This window comes from Bos grunniens, chromosome 9 (genome assembly GCF_055505025.1).
Source record: "Bos grunniens cultivar Pamir isolate PY7600 chromosome 9, Bosgru_T2T1.0, whole genome shotgun sequence".
In the NCBI taxonomy this organism is placed as follows: Eukaryota; Metazoa; Chordata; class Mammalia; order Artiodactyla; family Bovidae; genus Bos; species Bos grunniens.
In genome coordinates this window covers 62,104,035-62,119,468 of record NC_141173.1, presented here as the reverse complement: position 1 = coordinate 62,119,468, position 15,434 = coordinate 62,104,035, and the positions used below count along the sequence as shown (strand labels likewise).

The window sequence follows — 15,434 nt, the reverse complement described above, 5'->3', positions numbered from 1 at the left end:
TTTGTGAATTTTCTTTTTCAGTCAACCTAGTACTTACCATTTCTATAATAATGAACTACAGCATGTGAGCAAATAACCAATTCTTAAAGTATCATGAAATTGTGAAAAAAATAAGCAGGAAAATCCCCTTAACCTCTCATCCAGGTAGCTCATACCTCACACTGGTAGCTCTATAGCTGAGATGGGAGTAGGGGACAGATGTCCTCCAGTGAGCTTAGTAGCATTCAGATCAGATCAGATCAGTTCAGTCGCTCAGTCGTGTCCGAGACTCTTTGCGACCCCATGAATCGCAGCACGCCAGGCCTCCCTGTCCATCACCAACTCCCGGAGTTCACTCAGACTCACGTCCATCGAGTCAGTGACGCCATCCAGCCATCTCATCCTCTGTCGTCCCCTTCTCCTCCTGCCCCCAATCCCTCCCAGCATCAGAGTCTTTTCCAATGAGTCAACTCTTCGCATGAGGTGGCCAAAGTACTGGAGTTTCAGCTTCAGCATCATTCCTTCCAAAGAAATCCCAGGGCTGACCTCCTTCAGAATGGACTGGTTGGATCTCCTTGCAGCATTAGGCAACACTAAATAACAAGTGTGTCTGTATCTCTTCTGTATTCCACTATCACAGGTAAACACCCATCTAGGATACCCATTATTATACTCCTAAAATCAAAATGAGCACTCGTATTTCATATGGAATATCAAGTAACGCCCCTAAGCAGTTCTTTGTTACCTCTCCTTATTTCTCATGGTTTGTACTATACACACTTTTACTACATCTCTTACTACATCTTAAAGCTGCTTCAAGGTCAAGAATTGTATTTTGCTTTCCTACAGTGGCTTATATTGTCTTTGAGACTCTCTAATTCCTAAAGTAGCACGGTTATCTAGTAAAGCAATAAATATTATTTCTTCAAAGACACAGATTTTGCCATTAAGTGAAAGTGAATGTTGTTCAGTCGTGTCCGACTCTTTGAGACCCCATGGACTATACAGTCCATGGAATAGTGCAGGCCAGAATGTTGGAGTGGGTAGCCTTTGCCTTCTCCAGGGCATCTTCCCAACCCAGAGATCGAACTCAGGTCCCCTGCACTGCAGGCGGATTCTTTACCAGCTGAGCCACAACGGAAGGCCATTAAGTGAAAGGGGCAAGGCAATTCCAATTATCATCACCAAGCGATTTGAGGGAAACCTGAGAGTCTTCTATAGTTTATAACAGAAGAGTATATATAATTTATATGGAGGATCAGGCAGTTTTTTATCACTGTTAATATACATATATGTAATATATGGGAGGAAACAATGCAAACAGTGAGAGACTTTAATTTGAGGGCTCCAAAATCATTGCAGATGGTGACGCAGCCAGGAAATTAAAAGACGCTCACTCCTTGGAAGAAAAGCTATGACCAATCTAGACGAATTAAAAAGAAGAGACATTACTTTGCCAACAAAGGTCCATCTAGTCAAAGCTATAATTTTTCCACCAGTCATATAGGGATGAGAGAGTTGGATTATAAAAAAAGTTGATCACCGAAGAATTGATGCTTTTGAACTGTGGTGTTGGAGAAGACTCTTCAGAGTCCCTTGGACTATAAGGAGATCAAACAGGTCAATATCAAAGGAAATCAATCCTGAATATTCATTGGAAGGACAGATGCTGAAGCTGAAACTCCAATACTTTGGCCACCTGACGTGAAGAACCAACTCACTCTGATGCTAGGAAAGATTGAAGGCAGGAGAAGGGGACGACAGAAGATGAGATGATCGGATGGCATCACCAACTTGATGGACATGAGTCTAGACTTGATGGACATGATGGACACCAGTCAGTCCAAGAGCTGGTGATGGACAAGGAAGCCTGGTGTGCTACAATCCATGGGGTTGCAAAGAGTCAGACACAACTGAGCAATTGAACTGAATGTGTGCGCATATATATATATATCACTTAATATATATTTTTATATATATTTTATCACTGTTAATATTTTTTTCCTCATATATTTGACTTCTATAGCATAGCTCTATTTAAATACATATATATTTAGGAATATTAACAACAGGGATTTTTATTAATGTCTCAAAGTTTCAGATGCTCATTACCCCTAGAATATGGACAACCTCAAATTTTAACCAGGGATTGCTCTTATGTTTGCAACACAGGTTTTACCTGTATATGTTCTGTTTAGCTCTAAGAGTTTTTGAGCCAAATTTGGTAATGAATTCAGTTGATTTTCTATTCTTAAGTAGCATTTCAGAGATAGTATCTCTGTTAATAAGTAGTAACTCTCATATTAATAAGTAGTTTAATTAAAGAAATTAATATTTAAAGGTCCTTTTTATCCTTTAGCAAGTCCTAAAGATGTGACTAGCTGACATCTATTTCAGAAGTTTGATTTTAAAATATTAGACTGCTTTTGTCCTATACCCACTTTTATTCTTGTACAGTAACTACCCCACAACCTAAGAGAATTTTGAATGGATTCTGGGAAACTAAATGCTGATTACCAAGTGAAAATGACTGCCCATGGAGTCTTACACTATGGTAACAATAACATTTATTAAACATCATGCTAACAACCATTTTACATGAATCTCCTTTAAATCAATTAATGCACAAATCCTCAGCTATATCCTGAACTCAATGGCTGGCTAAATATTGCTCTTGGAGAAGGAAATGGCAACCCACTCCAGTATTCTTACCTGGAAAATCCCAAAGACGGAGGAACCTGGAGGGCTACAGTCTATAGGATCGCAAAGAGTTGAACGTGACTGAGCAACTACACTTTGACTTTCAAACATTGCTCTGGTTTAGATCACTGATTTTTAAACTGTGTTCATTCAACAGGGCACTAAGGGCAGTGGTTCCTGGACTTGGCTAGAAATCAGAAGTAGCTGGGGTGCTTCTGAAAACCAAATTCTCAAAGCCAACTAAAGCCTACTGAATTTGGATATCTAGATTTTTTCTTTTTAAAAAAAGAAAAGCTTACTATGATGGTAATAGGGGCTTCCCAAGTGGCTCAGTGGTAAAGAATTCGTTTGCCAATGTCAGAGCCACAGGGTTGGGAAGATCCCCTGGAAGAGAGAATGGCAATCCACTCCAGTTTTTCACCTGGAGAATCCCATGGACAGAGGAGCCTGGTGGAATACAGTGCATGTGGTTGCAAACAGTGAGACATGAGTGAGCGACAGAACACACACGCACACATGATCGTAACACTATGACAATAGTATAGTGAAAGTGAAAGTGTTAGCCGCTCAGTCTTGTCCGACTCTCTGTGACCCCCATGGACTGTAGGCCACTAGGCTCCTCTGTCCATGGGATTCTCCAGGAAAGAATACTGGAGTGGGTTGCCATTCCCTTCTCCAGGGGATCTTCCCAACCCAGGAGTCTCCTGCATTGCAGGCAGATTCTTTACCATCTGAGCCACCAATGTAACCCAAACATCCAGCACCCTTTGGGACATGCTATCCTAAAAAGTTCCATGGTGACCTTAAGAGGGCACCCAGAATACAATCCCACATGCTGCCCCAAAATGTTCAACAACCAAAGCAGCCCCACTTTTGTCTATTTCAGATAATGGTAAGTAAGATGTGAGCTTAGAGAAGGAGTAAGAGTAAAATGAGTTCCACTAGTTTCTTTTTTTAACCAATTTACTACCAGATATCATCAACTATGGCTTTAGATCAATAAATAGTGTTTCTGATCAACTTCTAATCACTCCTTGTTTGTCTCCCTTCTCCAAGAAGGGAGTATAAGAAAGGAACATAGGAGTTACAGCTTTCTTGTGTTCCTCCCAGATGCAAAAAAACTGGCCTTGCACCCTCACAGTATTAATAGTCCTAATGAAACTGTTAAAAAACAGGACCAGAGTCTTCAATAATGAAACCTGGTTTGGGGTTATCATCAGAAATATGGTGCTGAATTTTCATTAAGTTCCAAAATGAGCTAACTATATAATGAAGAAAAACAACATTAAATCATATCTTAGAAGCCTAATTTCTAAAATACAGAACAATGAAGGGGGGGAAAAAGAAAGCTACAGAAGACCAGAGTTGTACTGCCAATTTTGCCTCTAACTAGTTACAATGGCAACCCACTCCAGTACTCTTGCCTGGCAAATCCCATGGACAGAGGCCTGGTAGGCTGCAGTCCATGGGGTCACTAGGAGTCGGACACGACTGAGCGACTTCACTTTCACTTTTCACTTTCATGCATTGGAGAAGGAAATGGCGACCCACTCCAGTGTTCTTGCCTGGAGAATCCCAGGGATAAGGGAGCCTGGTAGGCTGCCGTCTATGGGGTCGCACAGAGTCGGACACGACTGAAGCTACTTAGCAGTAGCAGCAGCAGTTACAAGATTAAGGCAAATATTTTATTTTCTGGATTCCACCCCCCTCAAATATATCCAGACACACTCAGTTCAGTTCAGTCACTCAGCTGTCTTCGACTCTTTGCGATCCCATGAATCACGGCATGCCAGGCCTCCCTGTCCATCACCAACTCCCGAAGTCCACCCAAACCCATGTCCATTGTGTAGGTGATGCCATCCAACCATCTCATCCTCTGTCATCCCCTTCTCCTCTTGCCCTCAATCTTTCCCAGCATCAGGGTCTTTTCAAATAAGTCAGCTCTCTGCATCAGGTGGCCAAAATACTGGAGTTTCAGTTTCAACATCAGTCCCTCCAGTGAACACCCAGGAGTGATCTCCTTCAGGATGGACTGGTTGGATCTCCTTGCAGTCCAAGGGACTCTCAAGAGTCTTCTCCAACACCACAGTTCAAAAGCATCAATTCTTTGGCGCTCAGCTTTCTTAATAGTCCAACTCTCACATCCATACATGACCACTGGAAAAACCATAGCCTTGACTAGACGGACCTTTGTTGGCAAAGTAATGTCTCTGCTTTTTAATATGCTGTCTAGGTTAGTCATAACTTTCTTTCCAGACAGTCAACACCGAAATCAGATTGATTATATCCTTTGCAGCCAAAGATGAAGAAGCTCTATATAGTCAGCAAAAACAAGACCAGGAGCTGACTGTGGCTCAGATCATGAACTCCTTATTGCCAAATTCAGACTTAAATTAAACAAAGTGGGGAAAATCACTAGTCCATTCAGGTATGACCTAAATCAAATCCCTTACGATTATACAGTGGAAGTGAGAAATAGATTTAAGGAACTAGATCTGATAGACAGAGTGCCTGATGACTATAAATGGAGGTTCATGACATTGTACAGGAGACTGGGAGCAAGACCATCCCCAAGAAAAAGAAATGCAAAAAAGCAAAATGGCTGTCTGAGGAGGCCTTACAAATAGCTGTGAAAAGAAGAGAGGCGAAAGGCAAAGGAGAAAAGGAAAGATATAAACATCTGAATGCAGAGTTCCAAAGAGTAGCAAGGACAGATAAGAAAGCCTTTCTCAGTGATCAATGCAAAGAAACAGAGGAAAACAACAGAATGGGAAAGACTAGAGATCTCTTCAAGAAAATCAGAGATACCAATGGAACATTTCATGCGAAGATGGGCTCGACAAAGGACAGAAATGGTAGGGACCTAACAGCAGCAGAAGATATTAAGAAGAGGTGGCAAGAATATACAGAAGAACTGTACAAAAAAGATCTTCACAACCCAGATAATCACAAAGCTGTGATCACTCACACTCACCTAGAGCCGGACATCCTGGAATTTGAAGTCAGGTGGGCCTTAGGAAGCATCACTACAAACAAGCTAGTGGAGGTAATGGAATTCCAGTTGAGCTGTTTCAAATCCTGAAAGATGATGCTGTGAAAGTGCTGCATTCAATATGCCAGCAACTTTGGAAAACTCAGCAGTGGCCACAGGACTGGAAAAGGTCAGTTTTCATTCCAATCCTAAAGAAAGGCAATGCCAAAGAATGCCCAAACTACTGCACAATTGCACTCATCTCACACGCTAGTAAAGTAATGCTCAAAATTCTCCAAGCCAGGCTTCAGCAATATGTGAACCGTGAACTTCCAGATGTTCAAGTTTTAGAAAAGACAGAAGAACCAGAGATCAATTTGCCAACATCCGTTGGATCATCGAAAAAGCAAGAGAGTTCCAAAAGAACATCTGTTTCTGCTTTATTGACTATGCCAAAGCCTTTGACTGTGTGGATCACAATAAACTGTGGAAAATTCTTCAAGAGATGGGAATACCAGACCACCTGACCTGCCTCTTGAGAAGCCTATATGCAGGTCAGGAAGCAACAGTTAGAACTGGACATGGAACAACAGACTGGTTCCAAATAGGAAAAGGTGTACGTCAAGGCTGTATATTGTCACCCTGCTTATTTAACTTATATGCAGAGTACATCATGAGAAATGCTGGGCTGGAAGAAGCACAAGCTGGAATCAAGATTGCCGGGAGAAATATCAAGAACCTCAGATAAGCAGATGACACCACCCTTATGGCAGAAAGTGAAGAACTAAAGAGCCTCTTGATCAAAGTGAAAGAGGAGAGTGAAAAAGTTAGCTTAAAGCTCAACATTCAGAAAACTAAGATCATGGCATCTGGTCCCATCACTTCATGGCAAATAGACTGGGAAACAGTGAAAACAGTAGCTGACTTTATTTTTCTGGGCTTTAAAATCACTGCAGATGGTGATTGCAGCCATGAAATTAAAAGACGCTTGCTCCTTGGATGGAAAGTTATCACCACAAACACACTAAGTCTCCCTAGAAGAGTTCACAAATTAAAAATCCTTTCCAGGCATAGCTTTATTTACAAGTGAGTTTCTAAATATTAGATACAATGTTATGGCCCTAATTAATACGTATTAGGAAATAAGACAGAAGTAAATTCTTATTAAATGCAATATTCAAAGTTGTTATATATCAGAAAAAAACTACTTACTTTGTGACCAAAAGAAAATTAGGGCTAAACATAAATTTATCTGCTCTGATATATTCCCTCAAGAGGAACTAAAAAACAGCTAAGTGAACAAATCTAAATTATAGCAGTGTAACATCACTGAATTGTTAATAATTTGATTTACTCATTCTGTTCCTAAACAGCATAAAACATCATCTGTTTGCAGTTCACTGAAAATTATTCCAGAGATATCTAAAACCTCTTCAATATACCTCTCAGTATATAAAACTTTTCTAGTGTAGCATCTCATTATCCTAACCACACTATTCCTGTCTGAACATTCAGTTCCACTCACTGGAATAAACATCTGCTACAAACCTTATTAACAAGATACATATCAAAGGATCCAAGCAAGTTACTAATTTCCTAGGGTAATTACACTGTTCTGTATAAAAACCATTAGAGCAGTAACTATGTTCAGAAGCTTCCTGAACATATTATAGACAGTTTATCTACATAACAGCTATTTCTACAAGTCACCAAGTATTCGTCAGGACAAGTATAGCATGACTACATGTCTAGCACTCAATTAAAACAAAGGCATAGGACATTTTTATGAGGAAAAAAAATTTACAATTTACATTTCAAATGTATACATTTAGTGAATTGCTTATATAAAAACTCAAAACCAGAAGCTAAGCAATAACTACAATGAATTGTGTATTCAATTTTTCTTAAAGCAAGAATGCTTGTATATATATGTGTATTACATATACATATACATATACACACATACACATATAATACACATACATCAGAAGTATATGTAAGAATATCTGTAGCTATCTTTTACTCAGTGTCCACTGTATGCTAATTGTTTGGAATTACTTTATTTAATAAAAATTTATTTTTATTTATTTTAATATTTAAATTAAGTAAAATTTATATTTTTAATATATTTTAAATATTTTTAATAATTTTAATAATCAAAGGGTATCAATATTTTTAAACTTAGGAATATGAAATGTGAAGCTAAGCTCTGTTGTAAGAATAGAACCTTAAGAGTGGATAAAATTACAAAAAGTATTAGTAAGGATTAACAGAAAAAGAAAAACTATAGAAGGAATAAAATACAGAATGAATCGGGGACTTGGTAATTTTTAGATTATAAACTCATAATACATTTGTTAATTTTAGAAGTGCCCAACAACCATTAAAGACAAGGTGGTGGGCAGCAGTCATACCAAAAAGTACAATATTATTAAGAAAAAATACTTTCAGATTTAAGTCTGGTATAGATTCATTTCAAACTAACATAAATCTGAAACCAAATATTTAGAAAATGAAAAAGATAACTAGTAGACAACTAAGAATACTAGCAAAACAAAAACTATACAATACATGAAACAGTTTATTTTGCTGTTCATGTCACTCCCAAAAGTACAAACCTTCTCTCACAACAAAGCTATTCTTCAAGCATTCGGGTAATTTAGTATATAATTTAGTATAACTTTTCTTTTTCCGAAGTCTAACTTACCGAGTACCATCTGCTTTCCAGCTTACTTTATATGGCTTCTGCTCCAAAAGTTTAATGTTTTGCTTGTCCATGGAAACAGGCTGTGCTCCAGGGAATCCAGACCTTAACGAAGATCACTGTATCACTATTATGGCTGGTATCCATACAAAGCAATACATGTCTTAAACCAATCTCACACGAGTCACACATGTAGCACAATGGTCTCCCAATTACGAAATTAACATCAGTTGGAGTAATATCAGCTTTCACAAGAATGCTAACAAAATCATACCATTTTCTTCACATTTTAAAATGCGAGTTAACAAGATCCTACATGCCACTATGAATTATGACTACTGGGCTAATTTTTAAATATTAACATACATGATCTAAATAGTAAAGCACATATATTTACAAATCTTTTACTTCAGGAAGAAGTTTAAGTCTTGCCTTAATTATCTTACATTGCTCTAGACCCCATATTTCTCCATCATGACACTGCCAACTTGGCATAACTCTGCAGGGTTGGCAAGTTGCTGCTCAAAAGATGCCCAGAAGTGACAAAACAGGAGAAACTTAGGTCGAGATTAAGGTACACTGGCAAGGGTTTAACAGAACACTAAAACTGACATCACTTCATCATCATTTGCAGCTTTCAGTTAAAATTATTTCTAGTTGATTGATCTGTATGTACCAGTCCAAAAGTTCTTTATATTAGGAATTTTTAACAATAACCCTATTTCATCATGTTCTAACTGTATTACAGTTTTCTGCCACAGATGGCAAAGACCAACAGAAATGATCACAGACCAAGACCTGAGAGCAACAGATAAGAGCCATGAACTCTCTCCTGAATACTCTGCTATAAAATGTCTTATGAATATCTTCAAGTCATGGTAAGGGGCAGAGTATATTTAAAGCTGATTCTTCTAGGTTTCTGATAACAGAAAAACTGGAAAGTGAGGCTCATTCAAGTTTCACCTCTTCTTTCTTAATAAAATCATAAGGGCAACCAAAATTCTAATCAGCAACAGTAGAATCAAACCCACAAAACAAATACCAAAAGGTAATAATAGTAATTTTCTATTCGTCTAGAGAAGACATGTGAGTCATCTAATTTTGACTCAAAAATCTAATTACACTGTTTATCTTGAGAAAAATCTGATAAACTTTTGCTTGACAAAAAATTCTACGTAAACACAGAAATTTCATGGAGCAAAGAAGCTATGTCACCGTTTGCATTAATGTTAAGTACTGCAGAGTAAGAATACATTTTATTTAAAACTTTAATTAAAATTTAAAATGCTTATTACCCTTCCCAGCCACAGAATTGATGACACTTCTGCTGTACCTCTCCTAACTTTGGCTGAGTTGTTACTTGAGTTACACCTTTAACAGTTACACCCTCCAAAAAAATAGCACCCTGAAAATAAAAGGAAAAGAAAAATACATTAGAGTTCAAATCTATCTACAAAGACTAGACGGAATGATAGATTCATTTATTTTCAGAAATCTGAGTAAATATATGCAACAAATAGTCTGCTACAGGAGGTTCTGTAGACTTCCCTGGATTGTACACTAGTTTTCCTTAATCCAGCATATGATTTTCAATGTACATATACAGCCCAGTGTCTATATCATGCTATCAAAGCAACCATGGTCACTATTCAGGAATCATAACAGCAATAATAACTTACCCACCATTTACTCAGTCAGGCAAAGTACCTGGAATTTTACAGTTTCTCTAACCTTTATAACAATTCTGAGAATCAGACTGCATTACACTTATTTCATAGATGAACAAATGAGGCATAACGATTTTATGCAATTTATTCAAATGGTAAAAACAGAATTTGAACCCAGGTCTAAACTATACCATTCACCAAAGATTCTCATTGAAGAGGATGGAAAGTTGTGTCCCTAATGGAACTTGGATTTTGAGATACACACCTACAATATATACCTTTGTAAACTAGAATAAGACTCTAACAGTAGACAAAATGGCTAAGCTATAGTCATTGGATGTATCAACATAAAAACCAAATATTACTCATCACTGAATTTTTTTTTTAATACAAAAGCTTTTGCTTTATTGTTTAACAAACATACACAGGATTCAGTAAAGGTTACTAACTGAATGAGATCTAATGCGTACATTCTCCACTGCTTTGACCCACACAACTTCTAAATGATTTCCAGCTAACTAGTTAGGATTGAACACTTTGTACTTTTTGTTGCTTAGTCGCTCAGTCATGTCCAACTCTTTTGCAACCCCATGGACTGTAGCCTGCCAGGCTCCTCTGTCCATGGGATTTCCCAGGCAAGAATACTGGAGTGGGTTTCCATTTCCTTCTCCAACATCCCTGAAGTTTTAATCTAAATCCTTTAACTCAGAACTACAGAAAATGTATTATTGTATTTCATAGCAAATATACTTTTAAAATATCACAGAGAAGTGAAGCAGATGGAGAATTTATGTATCAAATAAATAAATCAAAACACTCCTCGAAATTTTAGACACTAAAAAAATAGTCTAGATTCATGTTACAATTACTTTGCAACCCGTAAGAGGGCTGGCATCGGTCTCAAGAAAAATCTATAAAACAACTCTAGCTGTTAACTTAATTAACGAATAAAAAATATGGTCTGCAAACTGCAATGATCAATCTTCTGGCAAAGGCTTGGCAACCTGAACTATTTGGGAAGGGGAAAAAAATGCAATTTTAGTACATATACATCTAGAAAAGTCCTAGGTCAAATCTAGAAGAGTCCTAGGTCAATCCAGCAGACGCTGATCCTACTTTTTGCCCCTAGTTCTGAATCATATTTTATAGTTATTTAAAATGTCATCTACTTTGTTTTCCTTCAAGGGAGGTTCCATGAGCCAAAGGATGAAAGAGTACCATTCCTCTCCTATTATACCATAACCTCTCTTTATCAGCCAATGAAGTTTCTGTTTTAGAATCATTTCTCCATTAAATACAATAACTAAACAGAGTATTTTCAAAGGAAAACTTAATCAGGGGGTTGTTTTTTCAACATAGTTACTGAGATACTCAAATAACTTCAATATCCTGATAAAATTATATCTTGTACATATTAATTAAAAAAAGAAAGCATCTTTACTCTGAAAGTACTAATAGCATAGAAGTTTTACATGAAGAAGGTATCCAGTTTCACCTATGAGCATGTATTTCCTAAGCAAAGACAAAAAAATCAATGATAATTTCTGAAAAGCAAAGGTCAAATTAGCATAAATTAATCCTAAAAACACAAACACTACATTTGAACAAGCTAAATTTTTTAACTGAACATAATGAATAAATATTGAGCCTCAGTACAGATACAAAGAATTAATCACTCTTGGCTCTCTGTTAACTATCTTCAATCTCAACTAAAAGAAAAGAAAAATGAAAGTTTTCTAACCATGAACTTGCCAATTAATTACATCCACACGTCATGCCTGTCAACCACACTGTTGACATCACCCAAAATTCAACTCTCCAGTCACCTTTCCTCTCTGATGGTCTTGTCCTCACTGCTTCTGAGCCCCTTCTTGGTTCATCTTATCATTAATCACCTTTCCAATGTAAACCCTGGAATCTCTTTTTCATAAATAACCTTCCCTGTAAACTCAACCTTTTTCACGAACACTCTGTACCCTGTGTCTTCACTGGAAGCTAGCTCTCCACCAAGAAAAGCACTCACTTTTCTCTTAAGTGAAAACCACTCATTCTCGCACTGCCCAAGTCCCATAGCATAGTGTAAACAATTCTCTTACATCCTCACTGCTCTCCTGGCCTCTTTCTATAGTTCCTCTTCCATTCAGGCTAACTCATTCAGCCATTAGCAGTCAACTAGACTTCAAGTGTTCTTGCCTAGAGAATCCCAGGGACGGGGGAGCCTCGTGGGCTGCCGTTATGGAGTCGTACAGAGTCGGACACGACTGAAGCGACTTAGCAGCAGCAGCAGACATCAAGTAGGGCAGATATCCACTGTGGCTGGTTGCATAAAAGCTCTCTTTATGGATGGGATGCCTTCCCTACCCACAAGGAAGTAGGCAGCTGAAATTTACTGAGGAAAAATCACAATCTCAGTGCAAAGGATGGGATTTCCCTACTCTTGTTAAAGACCTATTTCTATCTGCTCATGAACTCCATTTCCTTCAGTCTCCTCAGAAATTGCTCTACCATTTCTTCTGCTATGATTTCAGGTTATTTTCAACTTCATTGATTCTACTAGTTCCTATCCTCAAGTAATAACTATGCTTGAAGCCTTTCCTAAATATGTCTGCATCAAGCAATCACCCTCCATCTCCCTTTTTGCTCATAATTAAACTGCTCAAATAGTGTGCACCAGTGTGTAGAAAAGAGTTAACGTAACAGGACTGCTTGCCAGGTGGGCCTCTGGATGGCATCTGGGAAACGACCTTCACTGTTCTCAGTCAACTGATAAGACTGGGTCATCATGCCTAAACTACCTGTACAGACACTAAAACTTACGCTGAACAAATGCTTTGCTTCTAGGATTCTGGAATACTGATACATGCTAGGTACATGCTATCTACATGACCAACCATGAATAAAAACCGTAGGCACTGAGACTCTAACAAGCTTCCCTAGACAGCAACATTACACACACGCTGCTGCATTTCCACTGCTATGGGAAGAGTGAGCTCTGTATGACTGATTCCCTGTGGGAAGGAGAGAGCATAAGGAAGCCTGCACATGGACTCCTCAAAACTCCACTTCTTTTTTCCCCTTTTGATCCGGATATTCTTGGTACATTGCTGCACTAAATCTTAGCTCTGAGGACAACTAAGTATATGTTAAGTTCTAGCAAATTTTCAAAAGCGGGGCGGCACTGTGGACCCTGACCACAACTGTCTCCTTTTTCTCATCTCCCATTAGTTTCTTAAGATAACTACTGTGACCTAGCTCTACTGTCACAGAAAATAAACCTCAGAAAGACACTTCCTATCCTTACCATACTTGTTCCCTCTGTGACTTTTTGTACCATTAAATCATTCACACAGGTCACTACCTAAAACTCTAAACTATTCTGCATATTTCTTTGTCCTTTTGTGCTACATCCAGGAAAAATTTCTTACCTGGATCTTCCAGTTTGATAATCTCCTTCAGGCTGCTAACTTCAGGCTGCTATCAAACCCACCTCCTGATTTTTTCCTTTATTATTATAATTTCCAAGTTCTCTAACTGGTTTTTCTTCATAATAGCCTGCTGTTATTTTATGGCTTGATGTCCTCTCTTGTCTTCTAAAGAAATGTTCTGTTTGCTGCTTATAAACTATTCCCTCTGGTGCTACCTAAAAGGAATGAGGTAGTTCTGTATGTACTAAGAAAAGATATCCAAGTGGGGAAAAAAAAAAAAAAGCTAATATTAAATACATTTATGTTAACAATAGATATGGGGAGTCAGGTTAAAACTGAATAAATGTATATAAATGCATAGAAAAACTCAGTATCTAGAAGTATAATCAAAAAGTAGAGTAGAAGTGGGAATAAAGAGATAACTTTTAACCCTTTACACTTCCAGATTTTCACATTTTTATTTTACAAAGAGACCTGAACTTTACGTCACTTGTGGACACTCTAAAAGAGATAAGTAACTAGACAGGTAAGTAAAAGGAAGAAATTCTTTTAAGATGATAAAAATGCTAGTGGTAGGGTGAAAACTGAAAGATTATTTGTTTCCAAACTTTCTTTAATGTAAGATATTATTTTTATAAATAAAAAATATTTAACAATTTTAATATTTACTAATTATGATCTGAAAAGAAGAAAAACCTACTAAAGTACAAAAGGCTTTAGAGTTTTCTTTTTTCATGACTCCACCTTTGGAAGTATAAATACAAATATTCTTGAAATTCACCATGTCCTCAATGTCAGTCAGAGATCAAACCTAATTGCTTCCTCCAAAAACAGAGAAGGGAAGCTTGCTGCTTTCAGCAATGGCAGACTAGCTTATTTAGACCAATTGTGTAGCCATGAGAAAACACTACAAAACAAGTTAAAAGTACCTGTTTTAAGACATCAGAGAATTATAAAGGTGGTAAGGACCTGAAGCCAAGAACTCAGAAAGAATGGAATTCCAGCGAGATGTGCTAGACAGCTGGCATAATTTTTCTCCTCTAGGATTTTCCTCTATAGGCACTGTTTCAAAAACAGTAGCTGAGAGGGTAAGAAACTGAACAGAACTTTCAGCATTTATCACAAGAATGGGAAAACAAAAACTAGAGTACCAGGCCATCAAGGAGAGGTCCTGCTTAATTTTCCAGGCTTTCAGTTAGAATTCCCAGAGGACCACACTCTAGGAATTGGGGTGAACCAAAATCAGACCAGCTCTCAAACTAAAGCCCAGCTTTTAACAGGTCAATTCCAAACTGAGTTAAGATTCTCTACTCCTATATTGTGTAGGAGCAAAAGTAAATCTTCTCTGAAGGAAGATAACGTGGTAAAGAGCCACAAATCATTTCCGTAATTTTTCATACATAATGTCTAGCTAGCAGAAATACCCAGGTATGAAGAAAACAAACAAACAAAAAACTACAATTGACTAGAAATCAAAGGACACAAGAAGAAAAAAAAAAAAAAAGAAAGACCCAGAGGATAGCTGTACATTAGTTACTTCACATGGGCTTTCAAATAGGCTTAATAAATTCAAAAACCTAAATGACAAGATGCAGAATCCCAGTAGAGAACTGAAAGTTATTTTAATACTCAAGCTGAAATTCCAGAAGTGAAAGTAAAATAACTGAAATTAAGAACTTAATGGATAAATTTAACAGCAGCACAAACTTAAAACAGAGAATTAAAACACTTGGTCAGAAAAAAATATCCAGACTGAAAAAAATGAAACAAAAGGATAGAAAGTACTGAAAAGAACATAGACAACATTTTAAGAAATAATAAAATATAAAAGGTCTATTGGGTAGACGGAAAGAGATGAAAAAATTGATTTAAAATAATATTTGAAGAGATAATAGCCAAGAATATCTAAAACTGATAAAAGAAAAATCCAACCATAGATTCAAGGGTCACTGCAAGTAGGAAGCTGGAAAAATGCAAAGAAAACCACA

At 37.4% G+C, this 15,434-nt stretch overlaps 1 protein-coding gene across 5 annotated transcripts in view; it reads right to left on the bottom strand.

The window, feature by feature from the left end:
- The window catches only part of RNGTT (RNA guanylyltransferase and 5'-phosphatase), a 242,429-nt gene that overhangs the window by 188,639 nt on the left and 38,356 nt on the right, over positions 1-15,434 (bottom strand). For all 5 annotated transcript variants that reach the window (XR_015133147.1, XR_015133148.1, XM_086317774.1 and 2 more), the window contains exons 7-8: positions 9,650-9,759; positions 8,358-8,459 (exon numbers count right to left, since the gene is read on the bottom strand). Coding sequence is in view for 3 of the 5 variants with exons in the window: in XM_086317774.1 (XP_086173900.1) it covers positions 8,358-8,459; positions 9,650-9,759 (212 nt within the window). In the remaining 2 variants the exon portion in view is untranslated. The remainder of the gene's footprint in view (positions 1-8,357; positions 8,460-9,649; positions 9,760-15,434) is intronic.